Here is a 26716-nt window from a genome sequence, read left to right on the forward strand (position 1 = left end):
TAGGCAAACAGTCTATAGGTTTAAAATAATCAATTGCATCCTAGACACCATGCTTATAGGACTCCTGCACTTACGTAACCGTTTTAAATCAATGACATTTAGAGATCATGCCTATATGAGCAAATCAGTTGAATCAGTTTCGTTTCAAATCTAAAATCAGTCATAAGTCCGTAGATTTTCGTTTATAAAACCAGCATCCTTTTCGTAAAAATCAGTGTACATTGTTAGATATCATGCCTATAGGTTTCACTTAGGCAAACTACTAGGTAATTAACCAACTGTATCAGTTTTGATAACTACATCCAGGCAGGGCTAATTCGGACTCCTCATATGAAACATATGTGATAAATCAGCATGTCCTACGCCTTAATTTATTAAAGACCTAACCAGTACTTGTAAGTCATGCTAAATAACTTGCTGCTTCGAATGAGGAGGCCTACTTGAGCCTTAATTGCTATTTGTTCACCCTTTAACTGCTGTTTTTTTTTGCTTGTCGCCTAGATTTTTATCCTTTTGAAACTCCGGAAAAGCCCCAATTCCCTCCCATTTAGGATTAGTAGTCTCAAATGCCTCCGGGATTGATAGGATCGGGACGGGTAATAGCAGACAATAAGTAACAACACCATTCTGCGCTTTAATACCTTAACGGGGTGGGAAGGGTAATATGATGACCGGTGCGCTAATACCATGTGTAGCCCCTCTTTTGAGGAGTGATTATCGGGTATTGCATTGATGTGATCCATAGTAATCATAAACCTAGGATCCCCTTCCCTTTTATTTGTTTTCATCTATTCCTTGTAGAATTGTTTGAATCTTTCATCAAATTCCTGCCCCTTTTTACCCTTTCTCAAGTTTCGACTTACTTGTAATGTTGTATGTGAACCCCTTCTTATTTGAGCCCTTAATTGTTTATTTGATTATACGAAACAATTGTAACATGGTGATAACCACACTACTAGATCAAACTCAAACACTTCTTGATGCCCTAATGCACTTAATCATTAGATTGAACCTCCAAATGTCATGTCTTTAGAAAAAGGGGCGCTACAAATGGGTGATTAATCACTAGGGCTCTATGTGGTGGAATAAGCAGATCTCTCTGTGACTTATCTTTTCAAGGTGTCCAATCTGATATAGTCAAAGAACTTAAGCTTCTCATATATTTTAATGGAACCAGATGGCCTTTGAAGAATAGGAATAAATCCTTTCTGTAATGGAAGTCTGTTCTCAATCATGAAATTGCTTATATTGTCTTCCAATTTTCTTGTTCTACTCATCTCATGAATTCCTTTGTTTGAAGTCAGATAAATTTGGATGAATTTGCCAGACTGTGCAATGTCATTGCACTAAAATTTGAAGAGAAAGATTCAGTGAGTCCACTTTCCCCTTTCAATTACAACTTCAAAGGTTGTAATGGTGAATTCTTCATATGCTGTATTCTGTTGCAGCAATCGATCTTTGAGAAGTGTCCAAATATCTATCATTCACCAGCATCAAAGAAATTGAGACACTTCATCCGAAGCCCTACATTTGAGTACATAATAGTGTTCATTCTCCTTGTCAATCTTGTTGCTGTTATTGTTGAAACTACGGTATGAATCAAAGCCATCTGCATTCTTTAATTGAATTTGTGAATAGCCCCAGCCTGTAGGACTGAGAGTTGTCTCATTTGAATTTGTGAAATGATTTTTTTTTTTTTTTGGTCAAATGAAATGAAATGTTATTTGTTAATTGTTTACAATCATGTCTATAAAGTAAAATGAAGGGGAGAATACATTACTCTCCAGGTACTGACCTTCAACCTGGTATTAATTAACAATTGCCTGATTGTTGCAATTGTTATCTCAAATCAAGCTAAAGTTTGGAATCCTTCCCCTTGTTGTAAGAATATGTTCCACCCGATCCCAATGCACCTGAACATTGAACTTCTGAACTTTTCTCTTCTGCTTTGTTTACTGTCTAGTGCTTTCTTACTCTGTGGGTGCAACATTGAAAATGTAGGATCTAGGATCTATGTCTGATAAGTATAGCATAGTGCCACCATACAAGCTTCTATATTTAACTACCTATATAAACCATCTCTTCCAAATCTTTTATTTTTGAAAGGACTGCCACCATTTTATTGACCACTGACTTTGAAGAAAAGATCCAATCTACATTCTCACAGGAAAAAGAAAAAATAAATAAAGAACAACTTGAGATTCTCACATGATATTATCCACCGGTTTCTCTTTTTATTTTTTTATTTTATGGATGTCAATGAGGAAGCTTTTGTTTGCAGGTGAGCTTTGTGCGTCCATGAAACAAAGAGTATTGCGCTTCAAGAAATATCCAATTCTTACTTCCACTATCTTTGTCTACGTCTTTTCTAAGTTCGGCATGAATCTCGCTAACTTACTGCTGGTGATTTCTAGCTTGATGTGCAGAATAACTCAGCTCAAATCTTTTGGCAGAAGGCAGAGACCATCTTCGGTAAGTTGCACAGTAAATTTCAGGCCTTGGCACCAATATTTCTAAATAGCTATCCTTTTTAAGTAATCACAGTAAGGTTGTAGTTGTCACCCAATAGGTAGAAGTTATGTTCTTTTGTTACAGGTAAAATGATTTTATTAAGGTGAAAATTTCCCGTATACCAAACACACAAAATGTAAAGAGTCTGCATTACCATATACCTCCATGGTTTCCATCTTCTTCTCATCCCATGAGACTAATATGCCTCCCCCACTCCCATTAGCTTGAACTACGTCATACTTAAATCACCTCCCTTCTCACACACTTCTTACAATTGAATCCAACATAACCTCCAATTTTCTCTCCTGAAAGCACACTAAGTCTGAACTGCACTATAACCTCCAATTTTGTCTCCTCAAAACATAGTCTGCACTGCACTTTCAAATCTATTTGTTTCTTTTTCTTCAGCCCAGTTAGAGTGTCCGCCTATTTCCTTTAGTGAACTCGTTCATATTTTCTCGCCAGACCGGAACATTTGTTGTCCTCAACAGTCAATTTACTCCTTAAGACCTCGGAAAAGCAAGTTCGGAGAAATTAATAAGAATATTTAAATTTCTTTTGCTATCCTTATGCTGTGATGCTCCCACTTCAGAATTATTCTCAAAATTATTTGAGCATTATTCTTCAAAGTCCCTCGTCTTAAAATAGTTGTGCCATGCTAAATTCTTTGAGTTAAGCTTAATCGGGCTTTTACATATTTTCTAATTTGTTGCATAGGCTGGTTGTATGCCATCGAGATGGCATTAAAAGTGTACACCTATGGATGTGAGAATTATTGGAGGGATGGTAAAAATCAGTTTGATTTTTGCATCACTTGCTTCATTGGTAGGTTGTTTATAAACCTGACTGATTTCTCTTATTAAATTGTATACCGAAAGTATTGTATTAGCACTTGGATTGATGTTTTTTGTTCATCCGCAACTGTTTTGCTCTGATACCAATTGTTGGGAATAAATCACCACAGAAATAATATTCACGGTAATAACAGCGGAAAAATAACATAGTATCGAGATACAGTAATCAACAAAAAGAACACAAAGATTTTAACGTGGAAAACCCTTCTGAATAAGGGTAAAAAGTCACGGGCCCGAGAGGAGCAAAGTAATCCACTATTATGACGAATTTTATACTTCGTAGTCCCGAGCAAAATTTTACACTATTATGACTCTTGATAGGAAGGTATGGAGGTCGAGGATTAGGATAGTAGAGTAGGTAGTCTAGAGTGTTCATAACAGTAGGATTGACACGTAGTCTCGCTTTCTGTTGGTAGTAGGTTTTTATGACTAACCGTTGTTTTCTTTCATTGTTGATCATCTTGCTATCTTGTTGTTTTTATTCTGCTTTTATATGGCTTTTTGGTACTGTCCCTTCTTGTCTATATTTTCATTAATTTGGTGTTTATGCTTTCCTGAGCTGAGGGTCTATTGGAAACAACCTCTCTATCCTCACAAGGTAGGGGTAAGGTCTGCGTACGCACTACCCTCCCCAGACTCCAAGGTGTGGAATAATACTGGGTATGTTGTTGTTGTTGTAGTCCCGAGTTAAATACTCCAGGGACCACTAAACACTCAAAAGAAATAACCCTCTTTTGAGATTTTCACCTCACTACAATATCGCTCACTCTTTATTTTCCTTCACAGACTACATTGCCTGCAAATACCTCAGACTGCTCTTTAACTCTCAAATATGTTTTCCTCTGAGATGGTGTGTGGAATGAGAAGCCGAAGGCTTCTATTTATAGGTGAAGCAACCGAAAGTTTAACCAATCAGAATTGGTTTACTTGCAAATCTCCTAAGTTGTCACCGTCACCATCTAAGGCCAAAACTTTTTTTGGCATCATGCAATTCCCTTTTTTTTTTCTTTTTCAATTATGGGGATGGACCCCATAAATCCCCCGCCAGACCCATTCACCGGAAGGAGATTACACCGGACTTCTAACTTAAGTGCATGCCGACAAGTTCTTCACACAACTCGAACTTGTCTCTTGGTACCACCTTTATCAACATATCTGAAGGATTCTCACTTGTAGGAACCTTCTTGACCTGCATAGATACGTCCTCTATCTTTACCCGAATCAGTGATATCTCACGTCAATATGCTTTGTTCTTGCATGATACATGGTGTTTTTGTTTAGGTCTATTGCACTTTGGCTGTCACAATAGACCACGTGCTCCTTTTGATGCAATCCAAGTTCTTGAAGTAACTGTTTCCGTCATATCATCTCCTTGCGAGCTTCAGTAGAGGAAATATACTCTGCTTCAGTTGTAGAAAATGCAACACACTTCTGCAACCTCGATGACCATGATATAACTCCACCTGAAAAAGTAAACAAATATCCAGGATTTTCAAGAAATCTGCTAACAACACCAACTGCATGAGCAATATCTAGTCTGGTGCATACCATTGCATACATCAGGCTTCCGACTGCTGAATAATAAGGAACTCTCGCCATGCTCTCTTTTTCTTCATTTGTTGTAGGACACATTTTCTTGCTCAACTTTAGATGACTAGCAAGAGGTGTGCTAACTGGCTTAGCACTCTTCACGTTGAAGCGTTCCAGTACACGTTCAATGTACTTCTCCTTAGACAGTCACAACTTTCTATTTGTTCGCTCTCGAACTATCTTCATCCCCAGAATTTCTTGTGTTGGGCCCAAGTCCTTCATATCAAATGACTTGGACAAACTTCCTTCAACCTTGCAATCAGCTCCTTGTCTTTTCCTACAGTTAACATGTCATCCACATACAACAACATAATAATAAAGTTGTCAGAAAATCTTTTGAAGTATACACGTGGTTTAGAATAGATCTTCGTGTAAGTTTGACTTTTCATGAATAAGTCAAACTTTTTGTACCACTGCCTTGGTGCCTGCTTCAACCTATAAAGCCTCTTATTCAATTTGCACACCATGTGTTTCTTTCCAGCTACTTCAAATCCTTCTGGCTGCTCCATATAAATCTCCTCTTTGAAATCTCCATGAAGAAACGCAGTTTTTACGTCCAACTGCTCTACTTCAAGATCTAGGCTAGCTGCTAAGCTCAAAATTGTTCGAATAGAAGTCATTTTCACAACATGTGAGAAAATTTTGTCAAAATCAATATCTTTCATTTGTTCAAAACCTTTTACCACCAATCGAGCTTTGTATTTGACCAGCTTGCCATTTCCATCGTTCTTGAGTTTAAAGACCCATTTGCATTTGAGTGATCTTTTATCCTTTGAAAGTTCAACCAGCTTGTACTTGCCATTTTTCTGTAGAGATTCCATCTCATCATGCATGGCTTTCATCCACTGGTTCTTTTCTGGATGGGACATCATCTCCTGAAAACTTTCTAGCTCCCCTCATCACTGATGAGGACATATATGTGGAAGGGTACCTGCATGACTCTACCTTTAGCCTTTCTGATCTCCTTAGAGATGAGGTTATTCTTCTCCCTGAGTGGGGTACTCCACTTGCTCGGCATCATCATCAAGTTGCTCCCCATGCTCAATAACCTCATCAGGTTGCTCCCCCTGCTCGGCAATCTCGTCGGTCGTACTTTATGCACCTGTGGGATAGTTAGAAATAGAAGAAATGGTAACAAGGTTAGGGATTATACAATCCTTTGCCTTCTCTAACTGGTTATCTACAAATCCAACTTCAGTTTCTCGGAAGACGACATCTCTGCTTTTGATGACCTTCTTCTTTATCGTATCGCACAATCTATATCTGAACTCTTCATCTCCATATCCGATGAATATGCAGGAAACGGATTTATCATATAGCTTTGTTCTCTGCTCCTTTGGTATATGTGCAAAAGCTCTGCAACCGAACACTTTCAGATGCGAGTAGGACATCTCCTTGTTGGTCCAAACTCTCCGTAGGATGTCAAACACCAATAGAACCGATGCACTCCTATTGATTAGGTAACAGAGTGTCTGAATTGCTTCACCCTAGAATGACTTAGATGGTTTAGCCATTCTGAGCATGCTTCTCACCTTCTCAACAATGGTGCGATTCATCCTCTCAGCTACACCGTTGTGTTGTGGGGTTCCAAAAACTATCTTTTCATGACTAATCCCATGGCCCGAACAATACTCTTCAAATTCCATTAAAGTGTACTCTCCTCCCTTGTCACTTCGGAAACGCTTTAGCTTTTGGCATGTCTCTCTTTCCACCAGAGCATGAAACTTCTAGAAAACTTGAAACAAGATCTTTATTTTTCAAGATATAATCCCACAATTTTCGTGAAGCATCATCAATAAAAGTAACAAAATATTTGTTACAGCCCATCGATTCTATCTCCCATTGGACCACAAATATCAGAATATATCAAATCAAGTATATTCAATTTTCTTTAAGACGATGTCTGAAATGAGACTATGTTGTTTACCAAATAAATAGTAGTCACAAGGTTTTTGTCACGCCCCGAACCTGGGCCTGGACATAACACGGCACCCGGTGCCTGTCTATATGCGACCAAGCGAATCAACTGGCTAGCAAAATCAACATATGGTATCATAACATACTGAATGCGGAATATAAACTAACACATGTTGATATACTGAAAATCTGAATGATATAAATCAAAGTGCGAAAAACTAACATAAGTCTGAAACATATTTGTAGCCAACATTGTGTAACATGAAAAGCTTGCGACTCTATCTAACTATTACTCTAGTCTATGAAGCCTCCAATGAAGTACTATGAACACTGACTACCTGTAAATACTGAAAGACTATAAAGTAATGATAATACCCCAAAAGAACTGGGTCTCACCAATAGTTGGCACGAGAATCCTAGTGCTCTGAATTGTCAACCGGTAAATTATTACCTGCATCGCATAATGCAGGCCTCGGGCGAAAGGGACGTCAATACATTTGAATTGCACTGGTATGTAAAACAACCGAAAGAAAGAATTGTAAATATTGATAACTGAGAATTGATAAATGACAACTGAACAAGGAAGTAAGGATATGAATACTCATGGCACGTTGTACAAGACAAACATAGAAATATGCCGAGGTGAATTGAACGCGGCACAAGATAAGATTTCTACAGATTTGTGGCACAAAAGAATGGGTTATGCGAGCAATATTCTTGCAAGGAAATAACTCATCTCTTTTGTCAAAAGTACGACAATAAAACTTTGTGACTACTGTTTATTTGGTAAACAACATAGAGTCTCATTTCAGACGTCGTCTGAAAGAAAATTGAATATACTTGATTTGGTATATTCTGATGTTTGTGGTCCAGAGATAGAATTGATGGGTGATAACAAATATTTTGTCACTTTTATTGATGATGCTTCACGAAGGTTTATATCTTGAAAACGAAAGACTGTGTTTCAAGTTTTCCAGAAGTTTCATGCTCGGGTGGAAAGGGAGACAGGCCAAAAGCTTAAAATGTCTCCAAAGTGACAATGGAGGTGAGTACACTTCAAGGGAATTTGAATAGTATTGTTCGAGCCATGGGATAAGACATGAAAAGATAGTTCCTGGAACCCCACAGCACAATGGTGTAGCTGTGAGGATGAACCGCACCATTGTTGAGAAGCATGCTCAAAATGGCTAAACTGCCTAAGTCATTTTGGGGTGAAGCAGTCCAGACAGCCTGGACCAACAAGGACCAACAGCCTGTTACATCAATAGGAGTCCATTAGTTCCATTGGAGTTAGACATCCCAGAGAGAGTTTGGACCAACAAGGAGTGTCCTACTCACATATGAAGATGTTCGGTTGCAAAGCTTTTACACATTCATCGGAGATTATGGGATCCTATGAAGGTCATCAGAAGTAGAGATGTAATCTTCCGAGAAAGTGAAGATGGAACGGCAGATGATTAGTCAGAGAAGGCCAAAAATGGTATAATCCCTAACTTTGTTATCATTCCTTCTACCTCTAACAACTCCACAAGTGCAGAAAGTAAAACCGACAACGTTTCCCAACAAGGGGAGCAACTTGATGATTATGTCGAGCAAGTGGAGTACCCCACCCTGGGAAAATAACAACCTCTGAGGAGATAAGAAAGGCCAAGGGTAGAGTCATGCAGGTACCCTTCCATAGAGTATGTCTTCATCAGTGATGAGGGGGTGCCAGAAAGCCTTAAGGAGTTGTTCCATCCAGAAAAGAACCAATGGATGAAATCAATGCAAGAAGAGATAAAATCTCTTCAGAAAAATGGAACGTACAAGCTAGTAGAACTTCCAATAGGTAAAAGACCACTCAAATGCAAATGGGTCTTTAAACTCAAGAAAGATGAAAATGGCAAGCTGGTCAGATACAAAGCTTGATTGGGGGGTAAAAGGCTTCGAATAGAAGAAGGGTATTGATTTTGACGAAATTTTCTCACATGTTATCAAAATGACTTCTATTCGAACAATTTTGAGCTTAGCAACTAGCCTAGATCTTGAAGTGGAGTAATTAGACGTGAAAACTGCGTTTCTTCATGGAGATTTGGAATAGGAGATTTATATGAAGCAGCCAGAAGGATTTGAAGTAGCCGGAAAGAAATACATGGTGTACAAATTGAATAAGAGTCTTTATGGATTGAAGCAGACACCAAGGCAATAGTATAAAAAGTTCAACTCATTCATGAAAAGTCAAACTTACATGAAGACCTATTCTGATCCATGTGTATACTTCAAAAGATTTTCTGACAACTTTATTATTTTGTTGTTGTATGTGGATGACATGTTAATTGTAGGAAAAGACAAGGAGCTGATTGCAAAGTTGAAGGGAGATTTGTCTGTGTCATTTGATATGAAGGACTTGGGTCCAGCACAACAAATTGTGGGGATGAAGAGAATTCGAGAGCGAACAAGTAGAAAGTTGTGGCTGTCTCAGGAGAAGTACATTGAACGTGTACTGGAACACTTCAACATGAAGAGTGCTAAGTCAGTCAGCACACCTCTTGTTAGTCATCTGAAGTTGAGCAAGAAGATGTGTCCTGCAACAAATAAGGAAAAAGAGAGCACGGCGAGAGTTCCTTATTCTTCAACAGTCGGAAGCCTGATATATGCAATGGTATACACCAGACCTGATATTGCTCATGCAGTTGGTGTTGTTAGCAGGTTTTTTGAAAATCCTGGAAAAGAACATTGGGAATCAGTCAAGTGGATACTCAGGTACCTCACGAGACTTTTTGTGTTTTAGAGGATTTGATCCAATCTTGAATGGCTATACAGATGCGGATATGGCAGGTGACCTTGATAACAGAAAATGCACTACTGGATATTTGTTTACTTTTTCAGGGGTAGCTATATCATAGCAATCGAGGTTCCAGAAGTGTGTTGCACTTTCTACAACTGAAACGGAGTATATTGCCGCTACTGAAGCTGGTAAGGAGATGATATGGCTAAAACGGTTCCTTCAAGAACTTGGATTGCATTAAAATGAGTATGTGGTCTATTGTGACAGCCAAAGTGCAATAGACCTAAGCAAAGACACCATGTATCATGCAAAAACAAAACATATTAACGTGAAATATCACTGGATTTGGGAAAAGATAGAGGATTGATCTCTGCAGGTCAAGAAGATTCCTACAAGTGAGAATCCTTCAGATATGTTGACACAGGTGGTACCAAGAGACAAGTTTGAGTTGTGTAAAGAACTTGTCGGCATGTACTCAAGTTAGAAGTCCGGTGTTTTATCCTTCCGGTGAATGCGTCTGGAGGGGGAGATTTGTGGGGTCCATCCCCATAATTGAAAAAGAAATAAAAAGGAAATTTCATGATGCCAAAACAAGTTTTGGCCTTGTTGGTGACAGTGACAACTTAGCAAAACCAATTCTGAATTTCTGATTGGTTAAACTTTCGATTGTTTCACCTATAAATAGAACGGCTTCTATTCTATACATCAATCACAGAGGGAAACTTATTTGAGAGTAGTGCGAGGTATTCGCACACGATGTAGTCGGTGAGGGAAAACAAAGCGTGCAAGGGATATTGTAATGAGGTGGGAATCTCAAAAGAGGGTTATTTCTTTTGAGTCTGTAGTGATCCCTGGAGTAGTTTACTCGGGACTACGGAGAGTAAAATTTCTCATTATAATGGATTAATTTGCTCCTCTCGGGCTCGTGGTTTTTTTCCTTATTCATAAGGGTTTTCCATGTTAAAATCTTTGTGTCCTTGTTGTTCTCATTATTCTTGTTGACTACCGTATCTTGGATACGTTATTGTTCCGTTGTTATTACCGTGATATTATTTTTGTGGGGGATTTATTTCCAATAGTTTATAAACCTGATTGATTTTTCTTATTAAATTGTATACTGAATGTACTGTGTTAGCACTTGGATTGATATTTTTTGTTCCTCCCTTTTGCTCCTACCTGTATTTCAGAATTATCTCTCTTCCTACTTATCTATAACTTATGTAAGGCTTTATTTGAAAGTGTCATTTGCAATGCAGCTAGCATTAAGCCTTTGTTTGATGTATCCATTATTGATTTTAGCTCTTGTTTTTTCTTGCTAACAGCTTTTTTTGGATTGTTGTTACCTATCGTTTCATAATGTATTGCATTGTATTGTTTGATGAATACAACGTTTGAATAGATTGTATCGCTTCTCGTCGTTTTATGATGTCAGGCACCAACAATATGAAGAATAAACTTGCAACATTATTAAGAAAAAATAGGATAAAGAGTAGAATTATTATATAAAAAAGTAGGGTAAATGATAAAATGTGATTATTTAATAATAAGGAAGGGCAAGATGAGAGATAAAAGCAAGGAAACAACGTCACCACACCAAATCCGTCGTTCCATAAAGTGGCACTTTTCGTCATTACGAAACAATGGATTTAACGATACGATACAGCAATCAAAATATATATTGTATTTAAAGTAACAATACGATACAATACAATAGGTAACAACCATCCAAACAAGCTGTAAATATGCCTTTTCAGATCCTTTTCCCACGACAGTTGAGTTTTCAAATTGTCTTCTTTAATCCCACAAGTAGATAGTTAATTACCTTTCCTCTTTTCTCTAGTCTCTGGATTTTAAGGTTACATGCCTTTAAATATTAAGCTGCAATTACTGTTGTCTTTCATTTATTGCTTTGTCAAGTAAAGTTTTTCTCATCCAATGATTTTCTTGATATGTGTTTCTCTAGGAAGGAGAAAGAACTTAAAGACTTATGTCCATTGATTTACTTGGTATAGGTTGGTGTTATTTAGCTTCGTTTTGAGGGATAGTTTGATTCCTTCTATCCACCCTAGAAGGTTTGCATGTCCTTTATTTTGTCTTCTATTATGTGTTGATTTATTTGAGGACTTTTACCAGCCTCTCAAATTAGGGTTCTTAAATTAAACAAACACTCAAGTGTTTGTGTTAGCATGTTTACTAACAATCTAACAGCATATCTTTTGTCATTCTTTTTCGTAGTTTATTAGTTGTGGGTGGTAAAAGTAATCATGGTATGTAAATAATGGACAAAGGGATGAGATAAGAAATCCTCTAAAGCTCTTAATTTACTTGGAACAAATGAAGTAGTTGGATTTGGATGGTTATAGATGATCTACCTGTCCTGCATTATATCCTTCCATCAGCCCACTCAAAGGGAAAACACGAAGGAAGGATAGGATATCATGTTGGGAAACGGTTGTTTATGTGAGTAAGGTGCTCACGTGAAAGATATGCGAACTTCCAATGATTTTACTTCATTTACTGGAGGTGGTTGCTTGTTCTTTTGCAAATTATAGTGAACTATTATCTGTAATTTTTGTTTTTATGGTCTAATAAGTAACGTAAAATTATTTGAATCAATTCAACAGCACTGCTGTTTGTCAAGTTCTTAGCATAAATTGGTAACTTCTTACTTATGTGAACATAGTAAGATTGCTAAATCATTTCTCGGAAGTTACTGATATTAACTCAGTTTATGAATGATTGCAATTTTCACAGGTATTGAAGAAATAACTACTTTGGTATGCCCTCATGGTCTGACTTTCATGTCCAACGGAAATTGGTAAAGGCCTTGACAGCTCATTGTGCTGTGACTGCGAAATTTATGCTCTATGTTGTGCTTGAGTAATTCAATTATTTTCAAGAGTATGTTACCATAGACAAGTACAAGATTTTGTGGCGGTGAAATAGAATCTTGTGTTTTGTTTTATTCTATTTGCTGGCTTTTGAATACTAGTCTTGAGGCAAAGAGTTAATAAGAATTACGAACTAAAAGGTAGAGAATGATGACAAAAGTTCCCAATTTACCTTCTGTGGCTTGTATCTCCTTTGCTTATAGTGATAGTGAACTTGTGCTGGTTATAATATTATCTACTTAATATAATCACCAGAAAGATGAAGTGTGGGCTGATCATGTACACAATATTGCTCCACTATAATGGTAATCTAGCTTATGTCTTATCAAGGAAGATTGAAATTCAAAATCTAGTTCAATAGTATGGCATATTAGCTGGAAGCGAATCAAAAAGTTACATCTGTACATTCAACATTTTCATGTGATTGCCTGAGATTCTATAATTGTTCAAGACTAGGGTTTCTAACATCGTCAATTTCTTGGAGTATTTTATTTTTACCTAGAATATGTGTAACCATAAAAGTATGAAAAAATGTACTGTTTAGTACTTCATGTGGTCAGGAGGGTTGCACAATGTAGTTGTTAGCATAATGGACAGATTGTAGAATATCTACACTAATATATTCTCGATATGGTGAATATATGGGATATTATTAGGGATATTCTACATTTAGTGTAGAATATTGTATAGCATTAGTTGTAGAATATATGAAGAATATTTTGTAGGATTTACATTTAGTGTAGGATTTTTTCTCGTGTATAAATACCAATGTATCTGATGTATTTGAATCAAGTAATTGAGATAGTCATTCTTCAATTTCTCTCATGCTTTCTCTGTTCTTGACATGGTATTAGAGCCTTCTTTTCATAGTTTTGATTCTTAGTGTTTTTCATATGTGGTTCCTTTAAAAAAAAAAAATTGAAAGTTTAGTTCTCTTGGTTCTCTTGATTTTTCGTCAACAAGCAGTCCTAAGCATTTAGGGCTTTTGGTCTTGATCTTAATCTTGGTTATTCTAGCTATTTTTTTCCGTATCATTGTGTTTTTGATTTTCTCTATTCAAAAACATGACTTCACATAAGTTTGAGTCTTTCAGTGTTCGTTTCACTGGGAAAAATTATTCTGCTTGGGAATTTAAGTTTCAATTATTTGTCACGGGAAAAGAATTATGGGGCCATATAGATGGAAGTGATCCTGCTCCTATTGAACTTACGAAGTTAGGTCAGTGAAAGTCAAAGATGCTCGGGTGATGACATGGATTTTAGGGTCAACTGAACCTCTTATTGTTCTTAATCTCAAGCCGTACAAGACTGCAAAGGCCATGTGGGATTATTTACAAAAGGTTTACAACCAAGACAATAGCGCAAGACGATTTCAGCTAGAGCACGACATCGCTACTTACTCTCAAGGAGGTCTATCTGTTCAGGATTATTTTTCTGGATTTCAGAACTTATGGGCTGAATTTGCTGATATTGTTTATGCTAAAATACCTGCTGAATCTCTATCTATAATTCAAGCAGTTCATGAGCAAGCGAGACCAATATTTGATGAAATTGCGATCTGATTTTAAGAGTGTTCGCTCTAACTTAATGAATCGTGACCCGCCTCCCTCCTTGGATGTTTGTTTTAGGGAATTATTTCGTGAAGAGCGGCGTCTTTTCACACAAAATGCTTTCAAGCAAGAAAGTATTCATACTGTTGCATTTGCTGCTCAAGGAAAAAGAAAGGACAGGGATATGAGCACCACGCAATGCTATAGTTGCAAAGAATATGGTCATATTGTAGTAAGAAGTTCTGCAGTTATTGTAAGCAGCACGGGCATATTATCAAAGAGTGTCCCACACGTCCTCAAAACCATAAGATGAATGCTTTTCAAGCTGGGATAAATGGTTCGACTGATGATCACTCATCTTCAACTGAAACTAGCAACCAGTTTGCTACTCCAACAGTTGGACATGTTCTTACTCCTGAAATGGTACAACAAATGATTGTGTCAGCCTTTTCAGGTTTGGGGCTACAAGGTACCGATATTATATCTAATTTTTGGCTTGTTGATTCTGGCACTTCCAATCATATGACAAACTCAACTAGCATGCTAAAAAATGTACGTGACTATCATGGTCCATCACAAATTCAGATTGCGAATGGTAGTAATTTACCCATTACCAAGGTTGGGGATATTACTCAAACTTTCAAGAATGATTTTGTATCACCAAAGCTCTCAACTAGTCTTATTTCAGTTGGCCAATTGGTAGATAATAATTGTGATGTGAATTTTTCTCGTAATGGTTGCCTTGTGCAGGATCAGGTGTCGGGGACGATAATCGCGAAGGAGCGTAAAGTTGGAAGATTGTTTCCTATACGTTTTTCCATTCCTCATGTTCTGTCTTTTGCTTGTACTTCTACAGCTAGTAAAACGGAGGTTTGGCATAAGCGTCTGGGACATCCAAATTCTATAGTGTTGTCTCATTTATCAAATTTTGGTTTATTGGGAAATAAAAATCAGTTTTTAGCTGCTTCATTTGATTGTTCTATTTGTAAATTAGGCAAAAGTAAAACTCTTCCTTTTCCTAATTTTGGTAGTCGTGCTAAAGAGTGTTTTGATGTCATTCACAGTGATGTTTGGGGCATTTCACCAATTATTTCTCATGCTCATTTCAAATACTTGGCTTGTTGATTCTGGCACTTCCAATCATATGACAAACTCAACTAGCATGCTAAAAAATGTACGTGACTATCATGGTCTATCACAAATTCAGATTGCGAATGGTAGTAATTTACCCATTACCAAGGTCGGGGCTATTACTCAAACTTTCAAGAATGATTTTGTATCACCAAAGCTCTCAACTAGTCTTATTTCAGTTGGCCAATTGGTAGATAATAATTGAGATGTGAATTTTTCTCGTAATGGTTGCCTTGTGCAGGATCAGGTGTCGGGGACGATAATCGCGAAGGGACCTAAAGTTGGAAGATTGTTTCCTATACGTTTTTCCATTCCTCGTGTTCTGTCTTTTGCTTGTACTTCTACAGCTAGTAAATCGGAGGTTTGGCATAAGCGTCTAGGACATCCAAATTCTATAGTGTTGTCTCATTTATCAAATTCTGGTTTATTGGGAAATAAAAATCGGTTTTTAGCTGTTTCATTTGATTGTTCTACTTGTAAATTAGGCAAAAGTAAAACTCTTCCTTTTCCTAATTTTGGTAGTCGTGCTAAAAAGTGTTTTGATGTCATTCACAGTGATGTTTGGGGCATTTCACCAATTATTTCTCATGCTCATTTCAAATACTTTGTGACATTCATAGATGATTATAGTCGGTTTACATGGGTGTATTTTCTTTGTTCCAAATCTGAGGTATTTTCCATATTCAAGACATTTTTGGCTTACATTGAGACTCAATTTTTTACATGCATCAAAATATTAAGATCTGATTCTAGTGGAGAATATATGTCTCATGAATTCAATAATTTCTTGCTTGAGAAAGGAATCATCTCACAACGCTCTTGCCATATACACCACAACAAAATGGGGTTGCTGAGCGTAAAAATCGTCATCTTTTAGATGTAACTCGTACTTTTGATTGAGTCCTCTGTCCCATCTAAATACTGGGTGGAAGCTTTGTCTACTGCTGTCTATTTAATTAATAGACTGACATCTAAAGTGTTAAATCTTGAGTCTCCATATTATCGTCTTTATCACCATAATCCTAGCTATCATAATTTTCATACATTTGGTTGTGTTTGTTTTGTGCATCTGCCTCCTTTTCAACGCAATAAACTTTCTGCTCAGTCTACTAAATATGCTTTTATGGGTTATAGTACTTCGCAGAAAGGGTTTATTTGCTATGATCAAAGTTCCGACAAATTTCGTATTTCTAGAAATGTTGTTTTCTTTGAAAATCAATATTTCTTTTCCACTCATGTTGAGTCATCTTCTGTTTCTCCTCTGCTTCCTACTTTTGAGGATTTGTCATCTTCTTTTAAGCGGTTCAAACCCGGATATGTGTATGAACGACGTCACTTAACTTTACTCCATTGCGAAACTGATCCGCCACCTGAGACTGCTCCACAACCAGAATATGAGATATCTTCAAGGCCTGCTCCTCTTGAGCCTACTCGGCGATCTACCAGAGAACGAAATACTCTTAATAGGTATGGTTTTTCCTCTACTTTATCCACTATTTCTGTTCCAACTTGTTACTCACAAGCTTGCAAGCATGAATGTTGGCAGAATGCAATGGAGGAAGAACTTTTGGCTCTTAAAGAAAATAACGCATGGGACATTGTTTCATGTCCTTCAAATGTCCGCCCAATTGGATGTAAATGGGTTTATTCAATTAAACTTCATTCTGATGGAACTCTAGATCGGTACAAAGCTCGCTTGGTTGTTCTTGGTAACAAACAGGAGTATGGTGTGGATTATGAGGAGACATTTGCACCAGTAGCAAAAATGACTACGGTGCGAACTATTATTGCCATTGCTGCCTCACAGAATTGGCCTCTTCATCAAATGGATGTAAAAAATGTTTTTCTCCATGGTGATCTGAAAGAAGATATTTATATGAAACCCCCACCTGGTTTGTTTTCATCACCTACATCAGATGTTTGCAAGTTGAAGCGGTCTTTGTATGGATTAAAACAAGCTCCCAGTTCTTGGTTTGACAAGTTTCGATCTACTTTGCTTCACTTCTCTTTTGAACAAAGTAAATATGACCCATCTTTGTTTCTTCGACAAACATCTACAGGTTGTGTTCTTCTTCTGGTATATGTGGATGACATCATTATAACAGAAACTGATTCTTTATTAATCACTAGCCTCCAACAGCAGCTTAAGGATTCTTTTCACATGAAAGATCTTGGTACTCTAACATATTTCTTGGGGTTGGAAGTTCATTATAATTTTTTAGGTATGTTCTTAAACCAGCACAAATATACTCAGGATTTGATTGCTTTGGCTGGTTTTCAAGAATCTTCCTCTGTTGATACTCCATGAGAATTGAATGTAAAGTATCGTCGCGATGAAGGGGATCTTCTTCCTGATCCAACTTTGTTTCGACAATTAGTTGGGAGCCTAAATTATCTTGTTATTACTCGGCTTAATATCTCTTTTGCAGTTCAACAAGTCAGTCAATTTATGCAGACTCCCCGTCATCTGGTGGCAGTTCGTTCAGGAACATCAACTCGTGGATTATTCTTTCCTGGTGGTTCTCCTATTCAGCTTAATGCATTTAGTGATTCTGATTGGGCCGGATGTCCTGATACTCGCTGCTCCGTCACGGGATGGTGCATGTTTCTCGGAGATTCTTTGATATCTTGGAAGAGCAAGAAGCAAGATCGTGTTTCAAAATCTTCAACGGAGTCTGAATATCGAGCAATGTCGACTGCTTGCTCCGAAATTATTTGGCTTCGTGGTTTACTTGCAGAAATTGGATTTCCTCAATCTAATCCTACTCCTCTCCATGCTGATAACACAAGTGCCAATCAGATTGGTTGCAATCCAGTTTATCACGAAAGAACCAAGCATATTGAAGTGGACTCTCATTCTATAAGAGAAGCTGTAGATAGAAGAGTTATTACTCTTCCACATGTATCCAGTGATCTTCAAATAGCTGATGTGTTTACAAAATCAATGGCACGACAGCGTCATCAGTTTCTAGTAGGCAAATTGATGTTTTTCGATCCACCAGCATCAATTTGAGGGGGGTGTTAGCATAATGGACAGATTGTAGAATATCTACACTAATATATTCTCGATATGGTGAATATATGGGATATTATTAGGGATATTCTACATTTAGTGTAGAATATTGTGTAGCATTAGTTGTAGAATATATGAAGAATATTTTGTAGGATTTACATTTAGTGTAGGATATTTTCTCTTGTGTATAAATACCAATGTATCTGATGTATTTGAATCAAGTAATTGAGATAGTCATTCTTCAATTTCTCTTCTGCTTTATCTGTTCTTGACAGTAGTCACGGTCTTTTTCTTTCTGATGCTCCCTGTCTTAGGGATACAGTAATTGCTTCTGTTTGCTGGTGCTTACAGGATTCGCTATCTTCTTATCGCAAGAATGTTACGTTTCATAAGACTCTTGATGCACATCGAGCGATTTCGTGCCTTTGTTACCACATTTTTGACCCTCATACATTGTCTGCTGCCATACTTGGGGACCATATTCTGTATCTTATGCATTTACTGCTCTCTTGGTTTACAGGTATATTTGATTCTTTGCTGCTATTACTTTGTTAATCACTCCATCGTGGATTTCATTTCTCTCTTGGTCTGCTTGTTATTACACGTAAAAGCTTTCAAAATATGGTCTTCAAGCAGTGGTGAACCATGTATGTTTTTTTAATCTTCGTAAACGTTATCTTTAAGATTTGATCTATTTCTCTGTTAGAATGTCCTTTGGCTGCCCTGCATAATTAATATTGCGCAATTGCGTGTCTAACGTTTTTCTAGCCTTCTTCTGCCTTTTACCCTTAGTTCTGTTTTCACCTTGTGCAGTTCTTTGGGGGGGGTTGTCAACACTGGAAACCCCAAGTTACACCAGACTGATCTTGCTGGTTATGAGTATCCTTTTGTTAGTTGTGAAATTCCTTGCAGAGTATTCCACAAGTCATTTTCCTTGATAGACAACGAGGAATCAATGTTTTTCTAGTGCCATGATTATATTTTTGGAACAATCTATTTTTATCATCTGAAAAAGGGAAAAAGAAAAAAGAAACAATCTGTTTTATCATCTAATGTCAAAATTCAAATATTCTTATAGTGTTTCTACGTGGAAGTCAATTGATCAACTTTGTTTTCTTGACAATCCTAGCTATTTGCTTTTTAACTTCAATGACTATCCAAATGGCATGGTGACACTTTTCAATCTATTGATGATGGGAATCTGGTCACCTTTGATGCAGGTATCCTGGTCTGGTTTCCTCAATTACCATTATATCTGCTTAGAATAACTATTTGCAAATAAAGGCCATCTTTTGTAATGCATATTCAACACAAAACAATCGTCTTTGTTAAGGGGAAACTTTAATGAACCAGCACTTTCAAATTGTCTGAGGAATGATGATTTTGGTCATGAAGCCTAGCCAAGTCCTGAAGTGACTGCATTCAAATTTTGTTGCTTCTCTCAATGCTCTGATAAAACAATGTAGAGAGTGTAAAATGATTATCTCCTGCAAATATTTATCCTTCTATTAGTGTAGGCAAAGAATGTATAGACAGACTACACGTTATTTTGCGAATTCTTATTCTTTCTTGTGGATCGATGAAAATGAGAATTTACAGATAAAAAATGTAAAGATGCTAGGTGTACACTTGTAAAAGGATAAATATTTGCAGGAGATATACAACGTCACGCATCATTTGGATTAGGGTGTCCAGAAGGCATACTTATAATGGTCCTAGACTACTGCACCTATTACCTTATATTTTTGGTTTGCTGCTCAAAATCCTTTAACATGGTATCTGACCCAATGTTTGGCAACCTCTACTGACACGTGTACATCTGTTTCATGAACTCACCATTGTGTCACACATGCCAAAGGTTGGTGGAAATGTGCAATATATACATCAGCTATATAGGAAGCTTTCCCTAACTTATATAGAGTATCTTGCCAGAGAGAGATGACGGTCCAACAAATTTGTAGGTCCCACGGACGGGTGCTTCATTGGGATTTGAGATTTAGGAGGAACCTACAGGATTGGGAGATGGAAGAATTTCACAATCTAGTTGAGGTATTGTATGGGTTGGATACACCGAATAATGTATCGGATGTATGGAGATGACGGAAAAGTAAAAATGGATTATTCACGGTTATTTCTTATTATAAGAGGTTATTAGTGAGAGAGGAACAAGTTTTCCCTCATTACTCTATTTGGATTCCCAGAGCACCAAGAAAGGTGTGTTTCTTTGTGTGGTTGGCGGCGAGGGGAGTGATTTTGACAGCGGAAAATCTGAGAAAGAGAAGGATCACCTATGTTAGTTGGTGCTTCATGTGCAAAAGCTCGGGCGAAGATGTAGATCATCTCCTATTGCATTGTAAAGTGGCTAGTCGGTTGTGAAGAGTGATTCTTAATTTGTTTGGGGTGCAATGGGCGATGCCGGGTATAGTGAAGGAGGCGTTGCATAGTTGGGTTCACATGAGTGGAAAGAGAAGTCCAAGGGCATGGAGTGTCGCTCCCTTAGCAATCATGCGGGTAATATGGAAAGAGAGAAATAGAAGGGCTTTTGAAGGGGTAGAACAAGATTTTGTGAAATTGCAAAGTAGTTTCTTGTTCCTAGTTTCTTTTTGGTGTACTCATGAGGTCCCTATTTGTATAGAGGATTGGATCTCTTTTGTTGAGAACTATCTTTTGGTGTAGGTTCTCTTTTTTATTTTTTTTAGTATACGGCTTGTATATTGGTATACGGCTTGTATACGGGGTAGTCCCCAATTGTTAATAAAATTATTTACCTTATCAAAAAAAAAAGGATTTTCAAATGTATTATAATGATCTTATACATCGACCATTAATGCCTCATGCATTTTGCTTTAATGTGCTAATATAAAGAGATTTGAGATAATTAATACCTGTTTAACAGTTCTGACCTAGCTGCTTTTCTAACTCGATGAATATTAAGTAGCTTATATCTTACTACCATGTGTGGTCCGAGTTGCTGATAATATGCTTCTAACATTCCAGAGCTACAAGGAACTGACAGGGACTTCCTGGACTTATGTCTACTTCTTCAGCTTCTATGTTATTGCCGTTCCGTGGCTATTAAATTTGGTAAGTATCTATGTGTACTCTTTGCAAATTGGTCTCTAGACCTCCACTGAAGATCCCTACATATATGTAAACCAGATGATGTTAAAGTCAACTTCTCATGTAGAGATAAGTACTCATAAGTTCATTGTATCGGATAATATAATCACAGGGGCAATGTGTCCATTTGGGTAGAACGAAGGTACCTTTTTCCATTGGCTACTAGCTTTTAGATCCTAGGTACGTGTACGTGTATTACATTAATATCCAGTTGTAGCACCCTTGTATATCCCTCCTCCTAATGCACAGAGCAATCTATAATATTAACTTATTCTTGCTTCAACATGTTCAAGAATTGATGTCACATTTGTGTGATTTTAAAGAGAAGTGCCTTTCTAAGAACTATTCAATTTCATGAGTTGACTTATTCCATGCCCTAAAATGATGTTTCCCTATGCCCAACAATATAATGCTTAGTTCTTTAGAGTATGAAGCATGTAATCAGATATTATTTGGATAGTTTGCCCACCTGTATAAGACATCCAACATCATATATATTCTTCCTAATCAAGCTAACCACCATGCTTTCTCGCTGGTAGTTTCTAGATCTTTTATATATCTTTATCGTATATGATCGATTTAAAATTTTCATCAGTGGGAAAATGTTTGACAAAGTGCTAACATAACCTTAAGGACTGGGGAGATTTCATTGCCCTCCCCAGCCATATTTGCGTTATTAGCCTTTTAGACTTCCCATCTCAGCAACCTTTCTCTGGGGGTCATTGGTCAAATGAAAAACAATCTATTTTAGAACCCAGGACTTGGAAATTAATAGAATGACCTGAATGATGAGGCATCTGCTTGATTCAAAATTGCTAGATTTGTTCTAAATGGCTAGTCAAAATGGTCTCAGAGACTTAGTTAATGATGTATAATTAATGATATCAAAAAGAAGAAATGAAAGAACGTAAAGATCTAACATTTTTTTTTGGTAGTAGTACTGGTATATATGTGAATATGACTATATTCTTTACCAAGGCAAGGTAGCTTAAATATTCTATTCCTGTTGAATAATTACAGAAGTTGACGTTGCATCTTTTAATTTTTTAGAAGATCTAGCTCTTTTTTTTTGTGACAATTGATCTTATCATTTACTTTCCCTATGTGTGAATGCTTAAGCTGTACTAACACTTTACCTTTGCTTGGTACTCTTTCAGATTGTAGTATTTGTCTTAGAAGCTTTTCAAGCAGAAATGAATCTAGAGGCTTCAACAAGAATTGTGGATGGTGAGGACAAGGTTAGTTAAATTGTTATTACTAGCTATTCCTTTGGCCAGGAACATCTCGATAGACTCTAGCGTGTTTTTTGTATTTGTCGGCTCATCATAGAAATACTTATGTTACAAATTGCACTCATTAAATCTGTCAGTCGAAGTTTAGTTAAGAGAATTATTCCGTCACGATTTACCAGGTAGGTCACTCTTAAAAAGAGAGAAACAGAAGCTTTCGTCAAAACATGATTTTGAAATAGCAATGCGAAATTTATTAGCACATGGAAATGAGACCAAAAGGTATCTAGGATAAACTCAAACTTTCAGCCATCTTTAGCTTGTGCAACCTAAAACTAGATTCTCTAATTTTATTCCTTCACTTATTGTTACAGAGTATACTAGACTTATTCTGTTCTTTGTATTCTCATCTTTAGTCACCATTTAACCCTCAAACAGTTCTAGACTTTTATATCTTTTTACTAGCCTACCCTGTAGTTAGCTCCTTATTCTTAAATCAATCCTGTCCTACACCAACTAATTTGTACTAACTTGGAGATTTGCATCTTCGATATCATAACATATTGTTGTCTTTGCCGAATGGTAACTGTTTATATACTTTATTGCTGAAGTAATCTTGTGAACCTGAATTCTGTTTTTGTAATCCAGGAAGAAAGAAGAGGGCAGCGACGTCCTGTTGGGTATGTGTGACTGAATGATTAAACTAAGAGAACTTTTCAATGATTTAACCAATTTTCTGATTAGCAACTACTTTCATTGCACAGTGCTAAGACTCGGAGTCCAAATTGGATGATCTTCACCGTCGCATGTCTTGGTCTGAACGAACACAGCGCTTCAATCCATAAGTTTGTCCATTTTCCAGGCTGGTAACTTGTTTAAGAAATTTGAAATGGAAAAAGAAATTCTTGCATGTTCTGAGACAATCACTCATAACAATTTATCTTTCTCTTAATTTCCAGCTTTATGCAATATTGTCTTCAGAAGAGTAATTTTGGACCTGGTGGTGGATAAAAATCACACTCGAGTGATCTACTTGTATATAGTTGTGAATTGTGATGTACTCCTACTCTCCCAGTGTAAATTTTCATCCAAGCAAACCGCAACATTTTCACTTCTCCATGCAAATATGTAGTGGTTTGGTGAAGCTTCATTTTTCTGTACTTTTGGGGGCTGTTATTTTTCATTGCTAGCTGCAGTTTTGTTCTCTGTTATATCAAACGTTCGAGTTGAAACAAGATGAATTCAGCAATTTTCAGTTTTATGCTCTCCCGTAACTTGCTCATGTCCAGGGTATGATTGTTAAACCTGGTGAGGAAAGCAATTTTTGAATAATAAACTCTAACCATGGAGTGATAGGCAAGGCATTCGAATCCTTTATAGCTGCTTAAAAGAATCCTGTCAAAATGCTCAGAAGTCTCTCTCTCTCTCTCTCTCCCTCCCTCCCTCCCCTCCCTCCCCCTCCCCCCTTCCTCTCTCTTTCTCTAGGTGACCTAGCTAACCTGCACTTCCGCCGGAAATGGGAGGAAGAGGAAGAGCGAAGAAGAACACTAGTAAAACACCAGTGGTAGAAAGGAAATTAACGGATATTATCATGCGCGAGCAAGGGAAACAAATTGCTAAAGCTAAAGAGAAAATGCAAGAGGAAGACCAGGAACAAGCCAGTGACCCAAATTGGCCAGATCTGGGCAGTGCTCGAACTAAGCTGGTAACACCGGTGAGCTCGGGCAATCGACACCTGTGGTGAACACTGGAGTGAAAGAACCTGTTATAGTGCCGATTACGTTTGACCAACCAAGCTCGAGCAAGGCTAAGACCAATGGAACAGTACATGCAAGTCCACCAAAGGAACAGAGGTGTGCAGAGACTGATAACCAGAAGAAAAATCAGGCAAAAAATGCAGAGCAGACTGTAGAGACGGGAAGATCATGGGCAGGGCTGTTCCAAGAGAACAAATTGGCAGCAGAAGTCATGAATCTAACCTACATCCCCTAGTGATAAAGGACGGGAAAGTAGCAGTGCAATTGCTAGAAGAGGATATTGAAGCAGAGAACCAAAAGTGGAATCGAGCAATTATTCTCTATGTGGTGGGTAATACACCAACTATTGGGGCTATTGAAAGATTCATTGCTAGCCAGTGGATAAATGTTCAAAAACCTAAGGTAATCTTCCATAACGACGGGTATTTCATAATTTTGATGAATAGTAGTGAAGAGAGGGAGGATGTGTTGCTGAATGGTCCTTATACCATCAATAGTAGGCCAATTATAATTAGGCCATGGTCGGAAAACTTTGATTTCAATGAAGAAGTGTTGAAAACCATTCCCCTATGGTCAAGCTCCCCAAGCTACCACTCAATTACTGGAGCGAACAGGCCTTAAGCAAAATTGGAGTGGTTTGGACAAGCTATTGTATGATGACGCTTGTACTACAGTGGCTGAGAGAGTTTCTTATGCAAGGATCTTGATTGAAATGGATGTCACTTGGCCACTACCGGAGAAAACCAAATTGCATGATCCTAGAAGCGAGGTGATCGAACAGATGGTGCAATTTGATTGGTAACCACAGTATTGCCAGACCTGCTGTCAATTAGGCCACTCGTGTAGGGATCAAAAAAAGCAGAAGCCGAAAGAAGGGCTACAGAAAGGCATGGAAGTGAAGCAAAAGCAGGAATGGAGAGTAGTGAGAGTGTTTGGCCCTACTGTAGACAAAATTGATGCTAGAGGCAGGTTCCTTGATTAACTGGAGTCAACAGGAAACTGAACAACTAAACCAGTAGGAAATTGAAACACAATGGTAACTTGCTCAAGGAAAATCTGCAACTAAGAAGAATATAGGACCTATAAAGGAGAATGAAGTGGATATTGGCAATGCTTTCAAAGCACTAGTTGATATAGCGCAGAAGATAGTGCAACTATCTGAAGCCCAGGGTGCAAGAAAGCAGCAGATTAGGAATGATAGAGGAGGAGGTTCACGACAAATAGCCATATCATGATGAATATTATAGCATGGAATGTTAGGGGGATGAATAAAATCTACAAGCAAAAAGAACTAAAAAAATTTTGCATAGAGAATAAAGTGGTATTGGTGGCCATTATAGAGAATAGAGTAAAGAAGAGTAATGCAGACTCAATTTTGAAGAAGCTATTTAGTAATTGGCAATGGGCTGATAACTATGATGAAGCTCCAGGAGGAAGAATATGGGTAGTATGGGATCCAGCTCAGGTGGATTACTCTGTGATCATGAGCAATTTATAATGGGAAATGTCACTATGATTCAGCATAGAATCAACTTTAACTATTGTGCAGTCTATGGTAAACACACTATTCAAGACAGGAAAAACTTATGGAAGGACCTAAAGGAGACTATGCAGGGAATCAATAGCCCTAGCCTAATAATGGGTGACTTTAATACTATTATGACTAGTGAGGATAGGATAAATGGTAACCCTGTTCAGGAGATAGAGGTAAGGGATTTTAAGAGCTTCTTAACTGATACAGGACCAGATGAATTAAAAATTGTGGGAAGGCAGTACACATGGACTAACAGCCATGTCCATAGTAGAATTGACAGGATCATGGTAAATGCAGAATGGATTCAGAAGTGGCCTTACATGAAGGGAGTAATTATGAATCTTGGTTTCTCTGATCACTGTCTTTTGAGTGTGGGGTTTGATAGTATAAACTAAGCAGGCATGAGACCTTTCAAATTTCTCAACTGCCTAGCAAGCCTTAGTGAATTTGATGCAACTGTAAGGCAAAGCTGGGAAACTAGTAAAAGGGGACCTGCCATGCTCAGTGTGTGGAACAAGCTCAAAGCACTGAAAAGAGCGTTAAAGCAACTAAACAAACAAGAATTCAGTGGCATGGGGGTAAAATACAAGCAGCAAGGGACAAATTAGGGAGCATACAAGCCCAGATGGCTATCCCAGGCCAAGATCATGAGACAATAACTCTTGAAAAAACTGCAAAGCTAGAATTGGAGAAGTGGCTGATGGTGGAGGAGAGTATTGAAACAGAAGTCAAGAGTTCAATGGCTTAAACTTGGGGATTCTAATACAGCATATTTCCATGCTTGCATGAAAAATAGGCAAGCTAGGAATAATATTGGAAGGCTAACTATTGAAGTACAACTGAAGTGGAGGAA

The 26716-nt window shown here is 37.6% G+C and overlaps 1 protein-coding gene across 5 annotated transcripts; it reads left to right on the top strand.

Annotated features, from left to right (window-relative positions):
• The first annotated feature begins 855 nt into the window (after window positions 1-855).
• On the top strand, window positions 856-23755 carry LOC104218133 (two pore calcium channel protein 1B-like). Of its 5 annotated transcripts, none has more exons than XM_070150866.1 (13): window positions 857-1219; window positions 1305-1370; window positions 1449-1592; window positions 2415-2472; window positions 3229-3336; window positions 12394-12457; window positions 19037-19102; window positions 19353-19443; window positions 21221-21307; window positions 22501-22581; window positions 23221-23252; window positions 23337-23434; window positions 23532-23755. In XM_070150866.1, exons 1-13 carry the CDS (start codon window positions 1214-1216, stop codon window positions 23702-23704), a joined length of 1074 nt encoding a protein of 357 aa, XP_070006967.1. In that variant the 5' UTR covers window positions 857-1213; the 3' UTR covers window positions 23705-23755. The 5 variants fall into 5 exon arrangements, with proteins under 5 accessions (XP_070006968.1, XP_070006970.1, XP_070006967.1 ...); XM_070150868.1 differs by having other exon boundaries at window positions 859-1219; window positions 23337-23438; XM_070150867.1 differs by lacking the exon at window positions 3229-3336 and having other exon boundaries at window positions 856-1219.
• The last annotated feature ends 2961 nt before the right edge of the window (window positions 23756-26716 follow it).

The sequence above is a fragment of the Nicotiana sylvestris genome, chromosome 7 (genome assembly GCF_000393655.2).
Source record: "Nicotiana sylvestris chromosome 7, ASM39365v2, whole genome shotgun sequence".
Classification (NCBI taxonomy): Eukaryota; Viridiplantae; Streptophyta; class Magnoliopsida; order Solanales; family Solanaceae; genus Nicotiana; species Nicotiana sylvestris.

Excerpts from the sequence above, each read along its gene's own strand:
- LOC104218133 (XM_070150866.1), top strand. Across the intron at positions 1,593-2,414 it reads CTGTTATTGTTGAAACTACG|CTTGATGTGCAGAATAACTC; the intron begins GTATGAATCAAA and ends GGTGATTTCTAG. Across the intron at positions 21,308-22,500 it reads TTCCGTGGCTATTAAATTTG|ATTGTAGTATTTGTCTTAGA; the intron begins GTAAGTATCTAT and ends GTACTCTTTCAG.